This window comes from Erpetoichthys calabaricus, chromosome 9 (assembly GCF_900747795.2).
Source record: "Erpetoichthys calabaricus chromosome 9, fErpCal1.3, whole genome shotgun sequence".
NCBI classification, from domain to species: Eukaryota; Metazoa; Chordata; class Cladistia; order Polypteriformes; family Polypteridae; genus Erpetoichthys; species Erpetoichthys calabaricus.
This window is the reverse complement of record NC_041402.2, coordinates 67,261,031-67,286,189: the sequence shown is the minus strand read 5'-3', so window position 1 is coordinate 67,286,189 and position 25,159 is coordinate 67,261,031. Positions and strand designations below refer to the sequence as shown.

The 25,159-nt window shown below is 39.2% G+C and overlaps 1 protein-coding gene across 2 annotated transcripts in view; it reads left to right on the top strand.

The window, feature by feature from the left end:
* The window catches only part of si:ch211-186j3.6 (neural-cadherin), a 631,675-nt gene that overhangs the window by 590,837 nt on the left and 15,679 nt on the right, over positions 1-25,159 (top strand). For both annotated transcript variants that reach the window (XM_051932159.1, XM_028809678.2), the window contains exons 31-32: positions 5,280-5,524; positions 24,616-24,770. In XM_051932159.1, the coding sequence (XP_051788119.1) occupies positions 5,280-5,524; positions 24,616-24,770 (400 nt within the window). The remainder of the gene's footprint in view (positions 1-5,279; positions 5,525-24,615; positions 24,771-25,159) is intronic.

Below are 25,159 nucleotides of genomic sequence, written 5' to 3'. Positions count from 1 at the left end.
TTTCTCTTCCTTTTTTTTGACTGGGCCAGTAAGTAAGATTGTCCAGTTCCTCAATATAAATCAGATACTGCATATGTTTTCTATGCTAGCTTACTGCTTTTTGCTGTGCATTATTTACGTTGTATCTGGCATCATCCCTCAACATATGTATTCATGGAGAATGTGCTCTGTTCAAGGGAATGCATTATACAGTACATGTGCAGCACTGAAGTGAACGTCAGCACAGAAAAATGTATTAAGTCAACCAGGATGCTGTTGGCAATGAGCACAGCTCACAACAGTCAGTCGATAGTCAGTAATAATCATACCACAGCAGTAAACTCTGGAAGACATATTAGCTTTTCCAAAATAACACCACGTCCACTACTTCAGGTCCATGTCCTCAGCCCAGGTCATTTTTTGGAATTAGCTGAAGCCTCTGCAATGTATGACTCTTCAATCTAGGGTTGCTTCCTGCATTACACACGTTGCAGCCAGGTTTGGCTACAGTCACCCATGACCCTGAATTGGATTTGGCTGCTTTGAAATTATTTTGTTAGTTTATGTTATAATATTAAAGACAGAACACAGTAGATCATGAACAGACCTGTAAGCCTCTTTTGATCCTATTTTACCAACAGTCTGCAATTTAAGTCCAACTTTACTGTACATCCTAAATCATTCAAATTATTACATTTTCAAAAGAGCGTACTTATATTATAAAACAGATTGTATACAGAAAAAGTGTAGGATGTGAAAATAAATACAAAACTTGGCACCAAAAGTTTTATGATACAGAATTTTGTTTAATTATTCTTCTGATTTGACTTCTGTTATGTGAAAATATTTTCTCTTCTGCAAACAGAATTTTCTATTCTGCAAAAACTGGTATAGTAACTGACAAGCATAATTCCAAAAAGAGATGTCAAAAGTGCACCATCCATCAGTTTTCAGACTGTAACTGTTTAACCCACACTAGGAGGGCAAATTTCAAGAACGTTAATCAATGAGCAAAAACACAGGCACAAGTTTTATGTCAGCCAGATTGAACCTCCATAGTACTGAGCTACTGTGTGAGTGAGGAACCCAGGGAAACTGAACTAAATTGCAATAAAATATGTGGTTTAGCCTTGTCTCCTCTTTAAGGGTGAACTGTTTCAGAGGTCACATTGTGTACACAGAATGAACAGACATTTTATACAAGTGTTTATATTTATTTGTATTGTATTTATGTTTTAGTAAACTTGTCAGATTCTCAGATGACACTGAAACTGGAGGGACAGCAGACACTGAGGAATTCAAAATAACCTTGACAACCTTCAGAATCTGGTGAACACCTGGAAAATGCAGTTTAATGTAGAAAAGTGCAAAGTGCAATACGTGGGCAGAAGGAACATCAGTTATAAATGCATAATAGAGACACTGTTATACAGTAAGCAACATTTGAAAAGGATTTAGGGGTTTATGTTGACACAACATTTTCATTGACTAAGAAATGCACAGAAGTGATTAAAAAAACAAATAAAATATTAGGTTATATCATAAAAACTGTTGAATTTAAGCCAAGGGCATTATGCTCAAACTATACAATGCATTTGTAAGACCACATCTGGAATATTGTGTGCAGTTCACCATGGTATAATAAAGACATAAGAGCACTTGGAGCTGTGCAGAGGAGAGCAAGCAAGTGCATCCCAGGATGTAAGGACATGTCCTACTGTGACAGACTCAGACATTTAAACTTGTTTAGTCTCAAACAGAGGAGAGTGCATGGGGACTTAATCCACATATTTAAAATCCTCAAAGGCATTGATTAAGTAGATCCAGCATTAAGATCTTTCGACTTAAAGATGAATCATGTACTCAAGGACATCAATGGAAATTAAGGGGAAATGCATCTAAGACAGAAGCCAAGAAACACTTTTTTAAGCAGAGTTGTGGAATTCTGGAACACACTACCAAGACATGTCATTGAACCACATCACTCGGTAGTTGATGGGTAACACGCCACTTGTCATGTGTGACTTCAATGCAACTACTGACCACAGGGCTGGTTATGAGGATTGTGTCTGTCCCCATGGGTCTGGTGACCGTGGTGAAAGTGGCTCCATGTTCCTTGACTTTGCAAAAGTCAGGGGCTGCAGATTGCTGGATCCCAGTTCCAGAGCTCTGAGCTGCATTGTTGAACTTGGTACTTCAGTACTGGTGGTGCAGTGAAGGAGATCAATCACATTCTTGTGGGCAAATGCTGGAGGCTCCTACAGAACTACAGGGTCTACAGAAGTGCCCAGTTTGTTAATTCTGACCACAGACTTGTTGTTGCTACTCTAAAGATCCAGCTTAGGTACAGTAGGCTACCACCTACTAGGAGACTGGTTCTGGACTTGGCCGAACTCCAAGCTCAGGGTTATTCTACTTAGCTTGCATGCAGTTTGTTTGAGGAACTTGAAGATTTGGGTGCGACTGCCGATCCTATTGTGATGTGGGGGACTTTCTGTGACAAGTCCCTGAAGGTTTCTGAGGGTTGTGTTGGTGTTGCCGGTATTCCCAGAAGGATGTGTTTCATCTCACAGGGCACCCTGGATATTATCAAAATAAGTCGCAGCACAATGCTTGATGGCAACTCGAGTCTGTAGTGGGAACTAAGAAGGATGGCTGTGAGGGTTCTGAGGGCAGATAAGGAGACATTTATTAGAGGAATCTGTGAGCACCTGACACACTATCTATGGTCTAGGGACCCATGTCCCACTTACAGAGGAATTGAAGCATTACGCAGCTCCAAATTTGTTCCTCAGAGAGTCACAGTCAGGATGGGTGATGTATAAGTCCTTACGGATGATGGTATGGTTTTGACTGGCTACTGGTTAGCTGCTTTGAGCAGCTGTTTAAAGCTGATCCTCCGGCTAGGATGCTGGACATTTCTGGGTCCACGGCTCTTGAGTCTAATCCTCCAATTAGCTGTGAACCACCCAGTCTCACTGAGATTGCACAAGTGGTGAACCAGTTAAGGGAAGGCTGCAGGGATCTTTGGTATCCCGGGTGAACTTTTCCAAGATGGGGCTAAGGCTGTCCTCCTGACATTGCAAACAATCTTTTCTTCCATTTGGGGGACTGACTGGAAAATGGGACTTTTCATCCCTATCTGGAAAGGGAAGGGTGATCACCTGAATTGCAGCAAATACAGGGGGATAATACTGCTTTCGGTGCCGGGTAAGGTCCTTGCTAAGATCATCCTGAATAGCATCCGTAATCACTTGCTTACTACCAGTGACCAGAGCAGTCTGGCTTTATGCCTAAGAAGTCTACTGTCAATCACATTCTGCCAGTGAGTGTTCTCATCGAACACATATGTGAATATAGGCAGAGTTTCTTTGTAGCCTTTGTCTATTGTCTATAACGTTGAACTCAGTTGATCGAGCTGCCCTGTGGGACATTCTGAGACTTTGCAGGATCCCCCCAAAGTTGCTGGATATCATGGCCAGCCTGTACACTGGTACAATAAGTGCTGTGCCAAGTGGGGGCAGAACCTCTCCATTTTTCCCAGTTCGTCAGGGGTGTGTTCTTGTACCTACCTTGTTCAATGCTTGCATGGACTGGGTGTTGAGCAAGGCTGTGGGGTTCAGCGGCTGTGGGCATGTACTGCTGAAGAAAGATTTACCAATCTTGACTTTTCTGACAATGGTGTGATCTTCACTGAGTCAATGGAGTCTCTTTTCAGGGCTCTCGAGAGACTTAGTGAGGAGTCTGAGTATCTGGGCTTCCGAGTATCCTGGATAAAAACCAAGATCCAGGCTTTTAATGTCCTCTTGGGCACAGTCATCAGCAGTATGTCTATCTGTAGAGAGAGTGTCAGCCTCATCAAGAGGTTTACTTACCTCAGCAGTGACATTCAAGTCTCTGGTGACTCTTCCTATTAAGTCAGTAGATGGATTGGGAGAGCATGGGGGTTCATGAGGTCGCTGGAAAGTGGTGCGTGGTGCTCCTGATATCTTTGCAAAAGGACGAAGGTCCAAGTCTTAAGAGTCCTGGTGCTTCCTGTTTTGCTATATGGTTCCGAGACATGGACATTATCCAATGACCTGCGAGGAAGACTAAACTCCTTTGGTACTGAGTCTCTTCGGAGAGTCCTTGGGTACTGTTGGTTTGATTTTGTGTTGATCGACCGGTTGTTCACAAAGTCTTGAATGAGGCACATTGCCTGCATTGTGAGGGAGTGTCAGTTACAGCACTACAGCCATGTGGTGCGATTCCCAGAAGGTGATCCGGTTCGCAGGATCCTCATTGCTGAGGACTTGAGCGGCTGGACCAGACCAAGGGAACGCCCACGTAACACCTGGCTGCAGCAGATTGAAAGTCATTTCCGGGAGGCGGGACTATACTAAATGTCAGCATGGAATGTTGCCAACTGGGATCCCCAGCTGTTTTATTGTGTGGTGGGTGCAGCAGCGTGCTGTACCAGTGCATGCTCCTTGACCTGATTTGGTGTTTGGTGTGTGTGTTCACCCTGACCACAGTTTGTTCCTGCCTTGTGCCCCATGCTAGCTGGGATAGGCTCCAACACACCTGTGACCCTGGTCTGGATTAAAGAGGTTACAAATGACATGCCCCCTGAGAGTTGCAATGCCTGAATTATGTCCCCATGTACCCCTTTTCTGTTTAATTTCCTTAACCCTTCAGAGCAGTACATGCTCTTTAATCCCAGGATTTAGTTGTTTGCTCCTTTCCCCACCATTTCAAGAGCCTCTATACTTTTTTTTTGTACTGACTAGAACTGCATACAGTAATCTACATGTGTTCTCATTAGTGAATTTTGGATTCATATTCAGCATGTTATATAACATATACTGTAGAAGAGAATTCAGAGAGCTCAGACATGGCAGGCGGTGAATAATGGAAGAGTGGAAAAATGACAACATGATTACCCCGGGATTCTAGAAGGCAATTGGCAGGACTGTGTACTGTTTCACAATAATAATTATTATATTTTTGGCCATTTCCTAAGCATCTGCTTATTGTATAAATGCTAAGTTTCAATTTCAGATGAACAACAGTTATCAGTGCCACACCAGCCCATTTTAGATCAGTGGTGCTGCTTCCTGTATTCTTAAATAAGACAATACATGTCTATCATTCAAGTATTGTTCACGGATGCCCTTGAGAGTTTATGCATGGTATCTGATACACAAAATAAAAAAGGAGGCAGTAAAAGTGCTGAAAGTGTTGTTAAGTTCCTACCTTGATGAATACCAAATAAGAGGCAATTAAATGTGTCTATATCTCTTTTTGTCCTATTGTTTTAGATGCCCCTCTGGCCACATGGTGATGGAAAACTCTACAGGCCGATTCTGCATCTACACATTGTGTGCCAACAGACCCTGCCACCATGGCACCTGCATTGCCCAGTCCCCATCCAAATTTAACTGCCACTGTCCAGAAGGCTACGCAGGGCGTCACTGTGAAATCACTCTGGCAATTTACCGGGATGATGTTGGCCTCAGTTTCAGCTCAATGTTTGCTATCTGCATTTGTTTCCTGGCACTTCTAGGTAGCTATGGCAACTATATTTTTTATTACATGTGGTGATTTTCTTTCATTCTTTGTCATTCCTACCTCACTATGTTCCTTCATGGATGTTCGTGATATTTTCCTTTTGGAGGAGATTTCACCGTCATTGCCGCCTTCCCGTTTCTTCTTTTGTCTGCATTTCTCTGCCAGCATGGATCCCGCTATGTCTCAGTCTGTCACACAAACATTCTGTCTCACTCTTCATCACTTTTGTTTGAGCCTACCATGAGAGCAAACAGCAGTAAACACTTTTATCTAGTGAAAATCACAGCCACAACTTGCTTCTTACCCGGCGGTCTGCTCAAGAATGAAAACTTTTGGAAAATCAAGTAAGACTTGAGCTCTGTTACAGTTACGAGAGCTTATATGGTAATTACCTTAACATTACTTTCACATTTCTGTGTAATTATGCATATAATGAGAATGTGCTTCTTTTATAATTATGTTTGGGACTTCAGTGTACTTTTATGCACAGTAATTCTGTGAGCAAGAGAAGGAGTTTGGTACATAAATAACATTTCCTAACTATGTAGAGTATTATTTAAGAAAGTACAATCGTTCCTTTACATTTCCTTCCTTTTTTCATGGCTTTTGCACACTCCAGTAGAGCCCTCACCCTTGTCCATTAAAAGCTGACAAAAGACTTGCCACCCTTTGACAATTAGTAGTTCAGATTGCCAAGTGTTATTCTGATGAAGATGAAAAGAATTGTTCATGCATACAGTATGTGAGGTGCTAGACAGTAGAGCAGTTGGCTCATAATGTAAAAAATGCTTCTGATCTGCCTTCAACATCTGACAGGTAAAACACTTCGATAAGATGCCTTTTCATGTCTTTCAACAGGCATATTCCACTGTTTTCTATACTGTAACCTGACATTGTCTTCCATTCTACTATGTTAGAGTGCCTATCTGTAATCTCATCAAGAATTGGAGTGGGAACTACTGATTAAAAAAACGCCTCATCCACAAGTACATTTATTTTGCTATTGTCTCCATTTCAAGTGCTGAGTAAGACCAGTCTGTTGTAATTTATCATGGATAAAGTGATGAGTTTTTTTTTTTAATAATTCTTTAATTCAATTTATTGTAATTAAAACATATACGGTATTACAATTAAGAGTACCTGGTGCTATAGCTCTGTTTGAGTACTGGAGATAAAAACTCAGCATGTATTAAAGGCAACAAGTAACAGCCAGGGAGAACAAGTTACTGAGCTAAAGACTGCCAGTAACATTCAATCAGTGAAGCTGAAAATTAAATAAATATGAAATTTAAAGATGCATGGATAGGGGCATCTCTATTTTACACATTATTTCTTGAAAGTTTGTGGGAAAATCTGGAAATCAAACTTGGATTCATGGTAGGAACAGGTATTTTGTATTACTGCATTGCATTTCTGAGGTGATTTTGATTTTTAATCCTTTCTTCATCATTTACAGTTTCTTGTATTAGTAATTTGCCATTTTTCACATACCCCAACTTACTCTCCAGAGAGTTTTGGAATCGGAGCGCAGGGTCAGCTATTTGTACAGCTATTTGTACAGAGATTGGCCATGTAGCTCTGTGAAGAAGATCACTTGTGTTCTGTTTTGTATGTTGTAATTACTCCATTTGTTGACATCAATTGCATACCCAACCTACCTGGACAGGGGCATCGCTCTCTCTCTCTCTCTGAATTGCCCTTCCCAAGATTTCTTCCATTTTTCTTTTCCCTACAAGGTTTTTTTGGGAGTTTTTTTCCTGTCTTCTTAGAGGGTCAAGACTGGGGTGCTGTCAAAAAACATGACCTGCTAAAGCCCATTGAGACTTTCCTTGTGCGATTTTGGGCTATACAAGAACTAAACTTCTGTTCTTGCTGTAGGTACTGACTGAAACTGTACAGACACTAACACAATTTATAATAATATAGACATTAAAGTTTCTTTATAAAGAAAGTATTAAAGTCTCCCTTACGTTTTTATTTTTGCTCTCTGTGTTTATGATGACGTAGGGTTTGGAGTAGCAGGGTCAAGGAGGTGGGCTACAGACTGCCGTCAGCTAGGACGTCCTGCAGAAAATATAAGGAAGAATAAGTAATGGATGATAGAAACTGACTAGTTACCTGTCTGCTTGAAAACCAGCAAAATATGTATTTATTGACTGACTTTAGTGAAATACACATAATGAAACAAGTATTAAGAAAATGTTATTTCAAGGATAAGCAGGACACTATTCCACTTGCTAAAATGTGACCATTTATATTATCCTTGTTTATGAATTTATCAGGGATCAGCCCCACTTCAGTGTTTTGGTGTAGACTGATTTACAAGCACAAACACAAATTTTCAATAGTAACATTAACAAGTAAATCTTTGTGACTATAAAGTGTAACATTAATTTCATACAGAAATAACAAGATGAGCTTGATTTTTCAATGGATATACTGTATATTTTCAATATGAGCCACATTAAGTTACACAATGGTTATTTTTTTTTTTGCTATAGTAATGCTGTTTACTTTGTATGAATCATCATTGTCTAATTGGTTGTCACAATTTCTGCATTTATTCATGTTTGTTGTTTTGTTTCACTCCCACCTTGGTTTTGTTTTTTTCCCCTCTAACAAGTTCTACAGAATCAGCAGTTTTGAAAGAGTGCCTTGAGCGAGAGTCTGTATGTGTTATTCAATGAGTTAATTTATACACTGAGAGCTTTAGCCAGAAATCTTTATACTATTGACATCATCCAAGCGTCTTTCACAAGTTCTTTTTGAAGGACACCAAAATTGTCACTTTTCATTCTATGGGTATACACATATGTTTGTACTGATTCTTTTAATTCCAGTTTCTTGTTTTGAGAAAAAGATCTTCATTGTGATAATTGTTTGGAGGTTACCTATTTCTCAGCATTCATTTTCAAATTGTCTAGGTCCTCTTGAGTTTAGATTTTAATTACAACATCCTTCCCATTTCTTGTCATTAGTGCAGTACAGTAAGTAAATTAATGTTTCAAGCAGAGGGCACTGGACTCTATTAGCATTAATTTATATATATGTGTATTTTTATTAGATGCATTGATAAGTGCTAGACACAGGTGTTACATACTATAGCAGAAGTAGTTTTAAAGAATTAAAGACTCTGCAGTAGATAAATATAGAACTGAAATAGAGGTTGCAAAGAAAAGAATGGATAAATAACGTCTAAGACAAATGACTCCATTGCTGACTATAGGGATTATGATAGTAAGAGTCAAAAAGTATATTAGGACTGTTAAAAGTCAGTTAGAGAGTTAATCAATCTGCCATTATCTTCACTTTAATTGATAGTTTCACTGATCCACTAACTGAGCCCATTTGCTCCAATTTCACATGCAGAAATGGTCAAAGAATGGCTATAAGCAAGAACTGCTTGAGAGCAGAGTGAAAGTCCATTTTAGGGCCCAGTCAGACACACACCCACAATCGCACATGCAGGCCCAATTTAGATTCACCAATGAATGTTATTATATGATGTGGGAGGCAAACTGAGGTTCTTGGGGAAAACCCAAGAAGACAAAAAGAGGACATGCAGACTTCACACAGCAGCACTAACCAATGTATCACCACACTGCTCTGGAGTTAAAGTAATTCAATCCACTTTTTTATGCACAAGTCTCTTTACTGTATTTCTCACTGGCTATCTGTAGACAGAAAAAAAATATTTGCTTATGCCTTAAAAGTTTATTAAAAAAAAACTATCTAGATGAATGTTTTCAGAAAGCATGTCATAAGGTCACAAAATGAGAGGTTAAGTTGTTGTAGATGGGTGAAAAATTGTCTCAGAAATAGAAAGCAGCAGATGATGGTGAGAGATGCTAGTTCTGTTGTGAGTTTTAACATATATAAATGAATTTGGATAGGAATATAAATAGCAAGTTGGTTAAGTTTGCAGATGATACCAGACTAGGTGGATGGGCAGTTTATCTAGAATCCACATACAGGCTTGGGCAGATGAAATTTAGTGTACTGTAATTATTACACATAGGAAGTAAAATTGTTAGATTTGTTTATGCAATGGGAGGTCTCAAAATTGAAATTATACCTTATGAGAAGGAGTTATGATTCGTAGTAGATGCCTCGACACCATCAACTGTCAGACAGTGTTTAGAATGTTAGGTTATATAGCACCCTGATGTGTAGATTACAAGTCCAATGCTCAAGCTTTATAACACACTTGGTGAGGCCTCATCTAGAGTATTGTGTGCAGTTTTGGTCCCCAGGCTACAAAAATGACATAACAGTGCTGGAAAAAGTCCAGAGAAGAGCAATATGGCTGATTCCAGGGTAACAGAGGATGTGTTATGAGAAAAGATTAAAAGAAATGAGCCCTTTCTGTTGAAGCAAAAGAGGATTAAGAGGAGACATGCTTGAAGTGTTTAAAATTACAAAGGGAATAAGTACAGTGGATTGAGGCTGTTATTTTAAAATGAGTTCAACAAGAACATGGGAGACACAGTTGGAAACTTGTTAAGAGTAAATTTCAAACAAAATAAAGGATTTTTTTTCTTCACTCAGAGAACTATAGACACATGGAATAAGTTACCAAGTAGTGAGGTAGAAAGTAGAACTTCTGGGACTCTGTAAGCAAGACTTGATGCTACTTGGGAAGACTTTAGTGGAATGGACTGGCAAGTTCTGTTGGGCTGAATGGCCTGTTCTCATGTAGATTGTTCTCATGCTCTAATGTAAGCAAAAGATTTTAGTAGTTCTTGAACACGGGCGAATATTCTTTTTTGTTTTTAACCTGTTCACCACTACCTCTTTATAACAAAAATGATGCAAACCCCCTGTAAATACAAGCAGACAAAAACGAAAAAGGTTTGGGGGGTCCACCCTCATATTTGTATGAACACAGAGTAATCACCAGAGACTGTGTCCAAAACGGGACTGAAAAAAGGGGTAGAGACTGGCTTTTATAGGTAGGGAAAAGGAAGAGGCGGGTCCAAAAGGTAGCAGCAGCGGAAGTGAAGTCAACAGGGGTTTGTGGTCTGGAGAGGAATGAGGAAGTTGGTTAGGGCTTAGCTCGTCTTATCTTCCAGTGATCTGTAGAGGAAGTAAAAGAGGCGTTACTACACAGTATCAACTCCTGACTCACCATTCTATGCCCAGTTAAGCCAACTGACTGCCTCCCAAGCGCACATGTGTGACATGGCTCCCCCCATCAGCCCACAGCCCCTGAAGAAGCATATCTTAGGATTGATTTGCAAGCCGGCGTCTGCTAGTGTTTGAAGCAATGCTTTGACGTGCTGTAGGTGTTCTTCCCATGTGCTGGAATAGATAACTACGTCATCCAGGTAGGCAGCACTATAGGCGTTGTTTTGTCCACCTGATGCTGGAAGGTCACAGAGGCCCCACGCAAGGCAAATGGGAGGACACAATACTTCCAGTGTCCACTAGGGGTTCTAAACGCAGTCTGTACTTTTGCAGACTCCGTTAAAGGAATTTGCCAATACCCTTTAGTCCTGAGGTGGTCAAGTATTGTGCCTTTCTGAACCATTCGAGTAGGTCATCAGCTTGTGACACTGGATAGGCGTTGAACTGGGAGACTTGGTAAAGCCAGCGGAAGTTGTTACAAAACCTCCAAGTTCTGAACAACTAGAACAATAGAACTGGACCAGGGACAGTGGCTCTCTTCAATGACCCCTAGGTCCAGCATACATCTGATCTCCAGCTCCACTTCTCCAGCTCCAAGATCCCTGTCCTTCTATGGTTTCAGCAAGTTTACATGATATATCTGTTCACTCAGTCGATGATTGGGTTGTTCCACCAAGTAGTCGACGAGCCCTTTCCGCTCCTTAACTTCGTATGGGCCCTGCCAATGGGCCAGCAATTTGGAGTGGGAAGTGGGAACAAGGACCATGACTCTGTGTCCCAGGCGGAAGTCCTACAGTGATATGCCTCAGTCACAGCAACAGGCCAGTGCTGCTCGAGCCTTCTCCATGTATTCTTTTAGTATTGACAGAAGGGCCTCCTACTCCCAGCCTTCTTTTAGGATATCCAGTATCCCTTGGGACTGTCATCTGTGCAAAAATTCAATGGGGGAGAACCTGTGGAGGCTTGTGGGACTTCCCTATAGGCAAAAAGTATGAGATGAAGTAATTGGTTCCAGTTCCTTCTGTCCTCATTGCCCACCTTGCACAGCCTCTGTTTGAGAGTCTGATGGAATCTTTCAACCAACCCATCAGTCTGAAGGTGATAAACCGAAGTTTTCAGCCTCTTTACTCTCAGTAACTTGACCACCTCCTTGAACATTTCCGAAGTAAAAGGCATCCCTTGGTCCATTAGGACTTCCTTAAGGATGCCAACGCCTACCAGTTCCCATGCGATAGTCTTTGAATTGGCTGAGCGTAAAGGAACAGCCTTCGGGAAGTGGGTGGCATAATCAATGAGCACTAGAATATAGTCTGCCTCGCCTGCTGGTCCATGGAGATGCCAAATCGTTTGAGGACCTCTGTATTGAGCTTGGAAGTTGGAGAGGAATGAGGAAGTTGGTTAGGGCTTAGCTCGTCTTGCCTTCCAGTGATCTGTAGAGGAAGGAGAAGAGGCGTTAGTACACAGCGTCAACCCCTGAGTCATTGTTCTATGCTCAGTTAAGCCCACTGACTGCCTTTCAAGTGCACATGTGCGACACCCTCTACATCAGACACATTTGTGTGCAGCAGTAATGAAGTACTGGATATATGAACTTCAAAGTGAAAACTGCATTTGGTCACAGCCAAAAATGAGTAAAATTAAGAAGCCAGGCATCAAAAGCCATCTTTTAGAACACGGGTGTCGAACTCCAGGCCTGGAGGGCCGCAGTGGCTGTAAGTTTTCATTCTAACCCTTTTCCTAATCAGTGACCAGTTTTCACTGCTAATTAACTCCATTTCCCTTCATTTTAATAGCCCGGTCTTTAAGGATTTGGTCCTCTAAATTGATTCTTTTCTTCATTAAATGGCAGCCAAACAGAAATGAGATGTGAAACGAGCCAACAGATGACCAGCTAAACTAGGGTTTCAAACTCCAACCAGTTGCTTAATGAGAAGCCACTTCTTGCTGTTAATTAAACCCGTTACTTAATTCCATGGCTTGCTGCTGCTCTCATTCTGCTACAGCAGACATTTCCCAAATTGTTGATTCTCTTTTTCTGATTATTGACCTGAGAGATCAACCTTACCAAGACCCGAAACCTGTTTGCTCGTTTTGTGTCTCATTATTGTTTGGCTGCTAATTAAGGAAATAGAAAGAACTAAGGGGTCTGAGTCGAGTTAATTAAATCTAAGGAAAAAGAAGTTAATTAACAGCAAAAACAGGTCACTAATTAATAAGGTGGTTAGAGTGAAACTCTGCAGCCATTGCGGCCCTCCAGGACCGGAGTTCGACACCCCTGTTTTAGAAAGTGACATGCAAACCAGTGTAGTAGTGGAGGAGGAAGTAAAAAGATTTGATTTTAAGAAAACCCTCAATGCAGGCTACTTTAATAAGCATATTAGTATCTCTTGCCCCTGAAGACCATGAAATGTTTCCTGATGCACATGCAGTTCTGTTTTATTAAATTATACTGTTTATAAGCACTTATTCTACCTTATAATAATACAGTATGTACTCTATTCAGCTTTTCACTACACAGCATACTAGTTTTTTTTATTACTTATTTAGATTCCCTGTGGATTGTGTCACATATACAAAACACACAAACAAAGAAAGGAGCATAAAAAAGGCTTTATTCTCCACTAAATAAAACAAGTTGTGATGCGGTGATTCTTTATACTAATAGGTTTATCTTCCAAATATGACTCCCACGCTCACACTCGCATACATAGGCTTTTTTTATACAACTCCTACTCCTTGCAGAAATTTCTAATTCTGTTTAAGATTTCATTTATCAACGCTAACACACACTGTCGGAAACAAACCCCAGTAAAAATTTTATTGTTGTTTTTTAGCCCCCAAGAATCCATTTAAGAAACAATGAAAAGGGATTTCTGTTTTAACTGTAGAGCTCACCATCATCATTTCTCGTTTTACTCCTGGCATCCTCACAAGCCCCCAATAATCCCTAATCTTTAGCAAGTTTATGCTTGAACTGATCATGCAGTTTCTTTTTAATGCCTTCTTTTCAAGGTTAGAATTTAACAGAGCCGGAACTCTCAATAGCTTCATTTAGTGGCAATGTTGTGGGCTGCAAATGATTGTATCCTTGTGTCACAAATGACATTCTAGAAGGAGACAGACAAACTTATTGTCAGCCAAGAGTGATAATGTACTAAGAAAACTGAGGCATAAGGATAGCACTTTAGAGGAAAAAAAATGAAAATCTTCACTATGATATGATCCCCTCTTTGTTGGTCAGGGCAAGGAAAATGTTTTGTGAAACTATAAAGAACTTCATTAATTAGACACAGACTACATTTTCAAAGATGGTCTAATTTGTGAAACTGATAATCTGAGTGTTCTTTTTTCAAACATTTGAATGCTTCAGAATAAAGAATGATGGCGCGTCATCATCTTTAGTATGTGCATTTTAATCAACGTTTCGCACTATTTGTTAGAACCATAAATGACATTTCATTTCCTGAAATAAACATCAATGACATCAAAAGAGGTCAACTTCAGCACTACTGACAGCTCCTCTGAATCTGTGTCATTGTCAGGTTTTTAATTGACTAATTCAGGTTTTAATTGCATGGTCACAACTTTCAGATCTTGTGATCAACTGATACTGTGCAATTCTCTGTTAAGCAGACATCACTCGGAGGCTAGAGACTATGAAAATGGTTGGAGTTGGGGTGAGAACAGGCATATTAGCATAATACGACAGAGGTGACGGCTGGATGAAAAAAATATTCAGCTCTTATTTAAAGGAGCTGAACACTGCCAGGTCAGTGACTAAACAAAGATGAGTGATGGCAAAATGGCATGAGGTAACCACTGGGTACCTTTTTATGGGTGTAGACTAGACTGTGCACTTCAGGAGCGAACTGGGGCCATCCTTGAAACCTGGCTTCAATTCTGTTAAGATTCCATTTCATTTAGAATTTTTGGTTGGTTTCTCATCACGTTTAACTTTCATTTTTGGCTTTTTGAGCATGACAAATTGAAATTTGCCATTAGTCTTTGTTTTTGAAAAATATTAAAAGTGGTCGAAATGATTGTGCACCATTTTCAATGCGATTTTGTTTTATGCTGTCATTTTATGAGTTAAGACATGACTTTCAGTTGCCAAGGGGTGTGGCATGTGACTTCAGTAGAACGACAAGTTGAAAGGTCATTTCTGACATCTTGTCTCTTCATCTGAGATTGCGGATATTCAAATGAAAACAAAACTCTCTCTCTTCAAACTTTGCTCTCAGCGTTTCTGGTTACGACATTTATAGGCATGTTTCTTGGATATGATTATCGTTTCATGCATTGGGCTTTGGTGTATTTTTCCAGTTTTGATCTTTGCGTTGTATTTCACTACAACCCCTTCTTCAAATCCTTTGAATTCATGCAACTATTGTCTACCTCTTAGAAGTACAAGTTCTCCCTAACAGTTCTATTTCTATCCTCCACACTACAAAATGCTCTTGGAAGTGACTAAACCAGGAATATAGTTTGAATTACCAGCTTAAGAGAGACTGAACTGAAATTAATCATGAAGTTTCTTAACATTAAAATAATGTTTAAAGAATCATCTACATTTTATATAAAGCTTTATATAATGCTCACAATTACATTGTAATTTACAAAATGCATAAGCATACTATTAACATAAACCAATTTCAACCTTTTAACTAAGATAAAGAATAAAACAATTTTACATAATTAATCAACTGAATGGTACAGTAACAAAGGTAATTATCATTACAAACAGATGAAGGAGTTTCTGATGCGGTATCATCATAAAGATAATTTCTGAGATTCTTCACAGAACACCATAGGAGTCACAGGGGCTGCTGCGCTAAGCAATAAAGGTAACATTGAAAACCTGGGTGCAACTGCCTTGGGTGCAAATCTTAGTAGCAGTAAGAAATATCTGAGAAATTAGAAATGGAGAATGGTTGCATGTGAGCACAAGTTGAAGATGGGACACTTGTACGTCAGGTCAGCATTTCCAGTTTTGTTTCCCTCAGTGAAGGAGAGTGGACGAGCCTCCCTGGACTTTCTTTTGTCAGAATGAGATCTGCCCACAACTGGTGGTATTTTCTTTATGTAAACTTCTTTATGTGTACTTGACTTAGCACTACATGATTCATTTTTTTAAATGATTAATTTATTGATAGTGGTTACTGAATTTTCTCCCCATGCCATGTTACAGTGTAGTTCGAAAGGTTTGTAACACTTAGGCTCAGGAACTGCAAAGATGTATCTCTTACTCATTTACTCTGATGTAACAAGACCTTAACAAAGGCTTCTTTTGGTCTTATAAAACATCAATAGATAAGTTACTCATCTCTGTGCTGGTTGGCATATTGACATAATGGAAAAATTAATGGTTAAAATGAAGGATTCACGGGTCTTAGCCAAGTTTCCCTCTGGGGACAAATAAAGTTCTATCTTTCTATATAGAGAAAAGCCAAGCAAAATGACACCTTTTATTGGCTAACTAAAAAGATTACAATATGCAAGCTTTCGAGGCAACTCAGGCCCTTTCTTCAGGCAAGATGTAATACAGAAACTGGAGTTCCCTGTGTTTATATACACACTCTAGGACAAGAAACAACATTGGTAAATCTTTAAATGAGAAATTTTAAATGTAAGAAATGAATAGATTCATTCAGGCTAGTTGTCTCGAAAGCTTGCATATTGTAATCTTTTTAGTTAGCCAATAAAAGGTGTCATTTTGCTTGGCTTTTCTCTACATTCATAATGGCTAACACGGTACAACACCCTAGTACTATCTTTCTATATGTAATATCAAGAGAAATGTGTCCCAGTTAAGCCACCTCAGACCACTCCAAAGTAAAGTTTTGTTAGTAGGTCCCATTGCAGAGATGAATGAACATTTTACTGTTGCCTTGTAAGTGTTATGAAGATCCAAAGAAGTGTTTGTTAAAGTCTAACATAATAGTAAATGAGCAATAGATGTATTTTTGTAGTACCTAAAGTGTGACAAATAAGTTTAATTTGCAATATACTGTACGTACATTTAGACCAAGTGAGTTTTTTTTCAGCTAAATAGGATGAGGTAAATCATAGGTTCTTTTTTAGCAAAATATGCAGTTATAAAAATTAGCTAGTGTATGGTGTGAGTGTGTTCTGTGATGGACTGCTGCCCTGCATATGATGGATTTTCGCCCTATGACCAGTGCTCCCATTATACACTCGTTCGTCAGTGGATAGACGGTGTCAGTTTTTCCTTAATTTTTGGGATGGATTGTCATTCATTTCCTTCCTTGGGCTGATGTATTAAACACGAGCTGTAGGGTGGCTGATTTACTTACTAAATAAATGCATCTGCCCACTTAATTGCTAACGATGTCCTGTTGTGATTCACTAAAAGGATGAAGAGGCTGCATCAGATATTATGTGTCTCTTGTGAAATGTACTGGATTTTGCCTTATCTGACCTCCATTAACATTTTCTCCCAGACATCACCACTAAAAGACCAGAGTTTGCCCAAAACTGATTAAAAGCATTTTTATTTACTTTTTTAGCAATGGTCTTATTATTCTGTGTGCCGTCTGCTGAGTCAAGTGTGACTGGATACGAGTAGAAATGGTCATTTATGCAGCATACCTCAAATTTTATCATTCCTCTGATCAAGCCCTGTTCTGAACAATGGCCAGCCTTTTTAAATCAGTAGCTTTTACTTAACAAGTAAAGTGTTTTTAACACGGACAAGTCACGGGGGTCCCCAAACTGGGTTTTTAGCATCGCTTCTTACCTGGCCATTTTATTACTGGATTCTATTATTCTGACCTCAATTAAAGTCACAGATGTGTGCTGCATGTTGTGCATTTGCCCTGACATTTCCACATGTCAGCGCTTGCCTGTCAACTGAAAAATCTGTCTGCTTGGTATGCATGCCATTGAATACCTGGAATTAAAAGATGTATCATAATAATTAATAAAGACACGTTACACAGATTCAAATAAGGGAATGATAGGGCCATAAAAATGAAAAGCGATCCTAATTTAAAACCCCATTAAAATCAACAGGGAGTATTATTAGTTTAATATGGAGGGCGGTATTTAATCGTTTTTTTCTTTTTTTGTATTACTGCAGCAAAATGTTTTGAGTGAGAGGAAGTAAAACAATCCAGATGCTTGTTAAATTTCATTTGAAGTGCAAACACATGCAAATGCATACTTCTCATTTGAAGCTTGCCGTGCATGTGTTGTATTTGGAATCTGATCTTTCCACTCACTCAAAACAGACACCTGTGATGGAGTGAGAGGGGGCTTCTGCATGGAATTAGCCAAACAAGAAAAAAACAGCAAAGAGACCCAAGGGCTAATTGTGTTTTTCCATAACCGTGCTGTCCATCTATTCATTGTCTGATGACACTCGCTCCTTTGTGGGGTCAAAGTGTGCTCTGTCTACCTCAGCACTACAGAGTGCAAGGCAGGAAAGAGCACAGGATGAGGTGTCAGTCCATGTCTTACTACCAACACTCCCCACACGGGGGCAATTTGGAGTCAGCAGGGGGCCAAACTTCATACAAAATCCAATCTGGGGAATCAAACCTCAGTACAAGGAACTGCGAGGCTGTAGCACAACCCCGACAGATCTGGATAAATTGTAAATGCATATTTGATGTCTCTTTGCTGAATGTTTTTTGGCTCAGTGAGGAGGGAAATTGCATTAAGGGATTATAAGTTGATTCCTGTGAAATTTCTTTTTTTTTCTGCCTCCTTCTTTCAAAATTAGTCCAATATGGAAAAGAGAGATGGGAGTCAGAGAGGTGTAAAACATCAGTATCTAATTCTAATTCATGTTCTTGGCGCTGACACTAAATTCACTGTGTGCGACTTTGATATGCTGAATATGGTCAGAGCAGCTGAAGAGATGACTGGCACTTCATTGAAGTCCCTGTCTAAATAATTACAATTCATTCTTAATTAAGCAAAAACAGATAATAAGCATTTTTGGTGAAGTTGTTGTAGATAAGGAAAATACTGTTTGTGATTCTCAAACTCAAATTATTAAACACATGAAAATTAAGTTTCTTTTACCCAGCAAGTGTAGAAACCCCCCTTAGGGTCTTGTAGACCCGAGCCCAGAGATTCGTGTGCCTGTTTCTTAAATCTTTTAGGGTCTGGTTGAATGGTAAGGCTCTCTTACTTTTGACACTTTTTGTCCATCTCCTTCTTTTTGCTCATGCAGATCAATATAGCAGTGCTGTCCACCCTCTGTTGTTGCACATACTCACGAGTGATGCAAGTCACTTCAAAGAATTCTTAAGAAGTGCACACTTATAGTGCTAGTACACTATAAACAATAATAAATAAAAAGTTATGAAATACACACAATTTTGAGGAGAGAAATTAAATTCTTTATCATGATTAGCGAACAAACAGACATCCGAATAGCTTACAATTTTATTTATATAGCTTGTAAGCGATTGGGCTACTTTTACTTTTTGGAGCTGATTGATTTACAGAGGGCGGCACGGTGGCGCAGTGGGTAGCGCTGCTGCCTCGCAGTTAGGAGACCTGGGTTCGCTTCCCAGGTCCTCCCTGCGTGGAGTTTGCATGTTCTCCCTGTGTCTGCGTGGGTTTCCTCCCACAGTCCAAAGACATGCAGGTTAGGTGCATTGGCGATCCTTAATTGTCCCTAGTGTGTGCGTGCGCCTTGCGGTGTGCTAGCACCCTGCGTGGGGTTTGTTTCCTGCCTTGTGCCCTGTGTTGGCTGGGATTGGCTCCAGCAGACCCCCGTGACCCTGTAGTTAGGATATAGCGGGTTGGATAATGGATGGATGAATTGATTTACAGAGGGAACAGAGCTTCAGACAGATACTGGTTTAACAGAAGTGAGATTAGATGCAACTTTGTCTCATAGTTCACAGTGACAAAAGCCTTTATAACTGTATAATTGCCACTGCAAACAGTTCACAGTTTTCCTTCGTGCAGATCATTTTTAGAGCTTGGGGTCCCGCCACTCTGCAGGTCGATAACGTTGGTGGACACGCCTTTGAATTCTTTTAATTTCGAGGAACAGATGACTGGAGTCAAAAATTAAGATGTTTATCACATTTTCTGTGTATCTTTTAAGGACTCCAAAATTGTTCCTTTAAAGTGTGTCTAAAGTTTTTAAAAAGTTTTTGTGCAACTGTGAACCCAATATGTGACTATATATATGTTATACATAGTAATATACTATGTACAGTATATACACTAGCCAGGGTATGGAATCATTGAAAAAATATTTGCTATCTCTTGCCCTAGTGTACCTTCATTGGCTTTGCTCTGCATCTTCACTGGTGCTCCTTCTCTCAAGCGCATTCCTGTAAAGCCTGTCTCAGATTCTTTCATTATTTTCAAGGCGACTTTCTCACCACCTGTCTAGTTTTGTACTTGTCGTCTTTGAGGGTGTCTCTCTCAGTGTGGCTCATACACCTTTACTCCTCCATGTCTGTCTCACACTCGCACTTCCTCTTTTGTCGTGTCACTAAAGCCAATCAGATTGCCCTGAGAAACTGGACACACTGACATTTTATTATATACAGTAGTAGATATATATATTTATATTTTTTTTACATTTCTTAAAACATTGAATGAACACAATGAAGAAGAAAAAGACAAAAAAAAGCTGTACAATGAAAAGTATCAGTCCATCCAATTTTAAATCTGTCACTCCAATTTTGTTCAAATATGTGTAATCCAGCTCAGGACTGGGGGACACATATGGAAATACTGGTCATAAGGCAGGAACCAACCTCAGACTGGGTGCCATTACAATTAAAATATAAATATTGCTGAGTAAAGGTAAGAAAGTGTGGAATAATACTTCAATAAAGATATCAATGATCCTTCTATGAGAAGATCAAGCTGGTTCTAACATTCTCACTTATGTTTTGTGAAGTTGTCATCTTTACTTTATATATGTGTTTTTGTTTTTGGTTTTAATAATTGAATTAAGCTGTTTTTTTCCTTTCAAATAAAAGAGTATGTCTTAAACACTTTCTTTCTGTCTTATTTACTACATGTCTTCTTTCACCATTCTTTATTGTTCTCATCTTTTGCCATTTTATGTTGTTTTATTGCTTTTTTACTAATAAATCCTATTTTAATGTTATTGTAATGGCTTAGTTGTGAAGCCATCCCCATGGTCATTTCCAGTGTTTAAGGTTGCTGTCACAGACTTTTGATCTATGACTGGCCGAGTAAAACATCTTCAGTTACCCGAATGGGTTATTTTGAGTAAAAGCTTGTGCAGTGACTCAATTCAGCACTCGGCCATCTCTTTTACTAACTACTTTGGTTAAGATATTTTGGTGATTTTCTTCTTAACCTTAAGGATTGAAAGCTGCGTTTTTTTCAGGTTTTGCTTTAGATTGTTCCCTATTAGGATAATGCAAATACTGCTTGCTTTTACCATTATTTTGTTAAAATGTATACCTTAACATTTGTGTGGAAAATGTACATTAAATGTTTCAGCCACAAAGCCATTCACACAATGCACTGCAAAGAAAATGTCTTATTATGTATAAGTTATGCTCTCTTGAGCTTAACAAAGCATAGCCCTACAATTTTGCCTCGTCTAACCTGACTACTGAAGTTGAAGGTTCCTTGATGGATGTAAAAAATCACCCCATTTTACCTCGAATCTTTAACTTTCACAAATTTTCCACCACTATTACTGTCCAAAGAGTTAAATTCTGTCATCAGCTCCTGACTCTTAACTAGCTCTTTGCTTATCCGTTACACTCTTCCACAGGTGCAGGACATGCAGAGGTGACTACATCGCAATTATCCACCTTAATAAAAGGATCAGCAACTCTGTGTCTGTGCATTTGTGTGTCAATCCAGCTGTTATGTCTGTGTCATCCCAACAGATGACACATCAAAGACACTTTTATGAATCCTATATGAAATGACATAGAACAGAGACATATGCATTGCATTTGTCATTCCAACTAATGGTGCACCACAAACTTGGGTAGTATTGCATTTTATTACTACTACTTATCTCCTGGAATGACAAATGTAATGCAATTTATTACTCCATGTATTACAAAATACATTCAAATAGATGGTCCAATGAAATGTTAACACTGAGGTCTACGTTGATCAATTCGATTTCAATCCATCTTTGACATGCACTCAGGACTCCTCATATCATAAAATGAAAGTGGCAAAGGATCTCCACTCTTAATACCACTTGCAGAGCACACTTTGAGTAGATGATGCTGCATGTGCTGTCATTATGTACACCCTGCCTTTTGGCATGGAATTCTCTAGCTGACTAGAGCTAATCTGAAAAAAATATTACAGAATAAACAGAAAGCCTGCCAACTTGGAATTCCTCATAATGAGTAAGTCTCATTGGCCTATGTGGAGAAAAGTGTCTAGCTAATGTGTAACACAGCCAGTTTGATTCAATTTACTTTATTCTTGTATGGTATGCTTCACTGAGCACAGTCCAACAGCATGTTTACACTTATTTACAACTCTAATACAAAATACCCCACAACATATTCAGGTACATACAGCAGGGTGAAAAGACAGTAAATTGGAAATTTATTTATTAATCATATGCCTGTGTAAAGTCCCATTAATATAATAATTGTGAAGAAAACAAAAATTCCAGTTAATAGCATTCCTGGAGGAAAGAAACCTCTGGAGGCCCATGGCCATGTCACCCTTAAAAAGTGAGTTCCATCCTAAAGTGCTTTTCTTACCACTATGATGTAGTGAAAGGGGTTCATGCTTAAGCTTTATAATACTCTGGTGAGACCTCAACTTAAATACAGTGTGCAGTTTTGGTCTCCAAGCTACAAAAAAGATAGTCAAGATAGGACATTAATATAGCATGAAGGGTTGGTTTTCAAACCTTGCCCTCCATTTACTGATGCTTATAAATAAAAAAGAAACAGAAACAGAAATGAGCATTATGACCAATGTGGTCTGGTTATAACTTACCTTAAGGTGCTTCTAAGGTATAAGGTCCATCACCATCAGTTGCTGTTTTGGCAATGAATCCCAACTCCTGGATTCTCTGTTGTTTATACAGTATAGCTGCTGTGGTGGGACAAATAGAGCTTCCATAACTGACCTGGAAGTGACATCAGATGTCCTCCATGATGTCATCCCCCTCTCTGTGAAGGGAAAAGGAAAAGTGGTTACCAACTTCACATTCTTCCTCTCCATTGACATAGTGCCTACCTGGTTGTAGCCTTAAAGGCGCTCCCATAATGCACGCGTCCGACAAGACATAGCAGAACTAGAGAATGTCCAGAGAAGTGTGACAAGGCTGATTCTACAACTGACAGGTATGAGCTTTGAGGAGAGAATGAAGGAGCTGAATCTTTTAAGTTTTAAGCAAATACAGATGCAGAGGTTTCATGATTGAATTTTTCAATTTTTCTAAGGAATTAGAACAGAGAATACTGGCTGTTACTTTAAAACTAATTCAACGAGAAAACAGGGACACCATTAGAAACTTGCTAAGGTTAAATTTTGCACAAACTTTATAAAATTTTTCATCGCACTAAGAACCTTAGACAAAGTAGGGTGGTAAAGGGTAGGGCTTTATTGACTTTCAAAACCTCATTTGATGTTATCTTGGAGAAATTAGTTGGGTAGAATTTATGAGCTCTTTTGGGGCTGAATCACATGTTTTTGTAAAAATAATGTTCTTATTTATTTAATAGTGGATGCACAGGCAAGATAAATTACTTGCACAGTTTCATGTGGTGGAAAACGAGGGACAAAGCAGTAATTATATAGTTTATTTCAATTTATTAATATGAAGTGCACTTCAAATGCTTTATATAATATTGCAAATAACAAGACAGAAATAAACTTGATAAAAATATTGTAAATATATATGCCTGTCATATATGTTACTTTTAAAACTAATTAGGTTCTTAACATCACCAAATTTCAGAGGAGGATGAAACAAAATTTTCTTCCCAGATTCTAGCTTGCCATCCAGCTCTGATAGTGGCAGTTTGCAATGCACCATCGAACAGGAAAACATCCGACAATTCTGCTAAATGCAAACATAAGCTGTCGAATTTGTCAGTACCACATACATTTTAACAAGAGATTAATTCTATTTTTATCTGTGATTTCAATACAACAACTGAATTTTCCTTTGTATGCATTCTGAAGTGGAAATGTTCTCTCCATGAATCTCAAGAGATGAAGCCAAAAGCAGTAACCTCACCAGGCTGAATATCAGAATTGCTCTTGTCTGCTAACTACCACAACCCTGACTACCTCCACATTATGTAATTTGAACTTCCTTTCCGCTCCTCCTATTGCTTTCCCCCAATATAAGCTCTTTAAAAGGGTGACATAGTAAAAGACCTCTCAGTCTGAAAGACTTACATGAATCCCATGAATTCACTGTAGCTGCAGAATTGTCTGATATTCTACTTTTTCTGTTATAGTGTCACGAATAGTGGAAGCATAACCGAGTAGTAGCGCGAGACAAGATACCAGTTCATTATATGGCTGTGCCGTGCACCCTCCCAGAGAGCCATGCTCATAATTAAAGATACCAGTTCATTATATGGCTGTGCCGTGCACCCTCCCAGAGAGCCATGCTCATAATTAACTGATTTTTGTGCCATGTACATCTTCGGTATTTAAAATGAAATGAGCATCCCTACACAGGTGCTGGGAGAATGTACAAACTGCAGTAACCAGGCCGGCAACAAAACTCAGGTGCCAAAATATCTGAAGAAACAGCTTCATGCTACCCCTTCAGTAGCAACAGATGTACTAGCCACATTTATTGGTGCATTAAGCTACCATGATCATAGAAGGAGCAGAATATCAACTCACTTTTATTTACAGAATATGTGGGGTTTAGGTTAAAGATGGCTGAATATGTCATATTAAGTCATATTTTGACATATACATTTCTGCAGAGACACTGATCTTCCCTTCTTTTGCTACCCTCTGTACAAACAGTGCTGCTTTTGGGAATATTCCTATGGACACGCTGGAAGAGCTATAAAGGCCTGAAAGAGGGTGTTTACCATGTATCTGCACACCATGATGGCTGGGAAGACATCCGTGAGAACGTGCTGAACTACGATGAGGAAGGGGGAGGAGAACAGGACCAGGTGAGAGCTTATCCTGTCCAAGAGTAGCCCTGTCTGTGTATGGGCCACATTGGTTTTATGGGAGCATTCAGGCTGGGAACAGAAACATAACTGTTCTGAATTCCAGTCCAAGAAGATTTTCCACTGTTTAGTGTCTAAAGAAGACTGATGAATATAGCAAATATTCTTCCTGCCATATTTTACTTAAAGGGTATTTTGAATTGTACACATTCATCAAGTGATAAAATGTAGCATTAAATGCTATTAGATATGCCCCAATGAGCAAATCAATTGACTTAATTTTAATTTTGAAAGCTGAAATTAAAATGAAAACCCAAAGACCTTATAGCCCTGGAGGACTTCAACTACTCATTGCTGCCACGGACTGTAATTTGAATACATATGTGTTT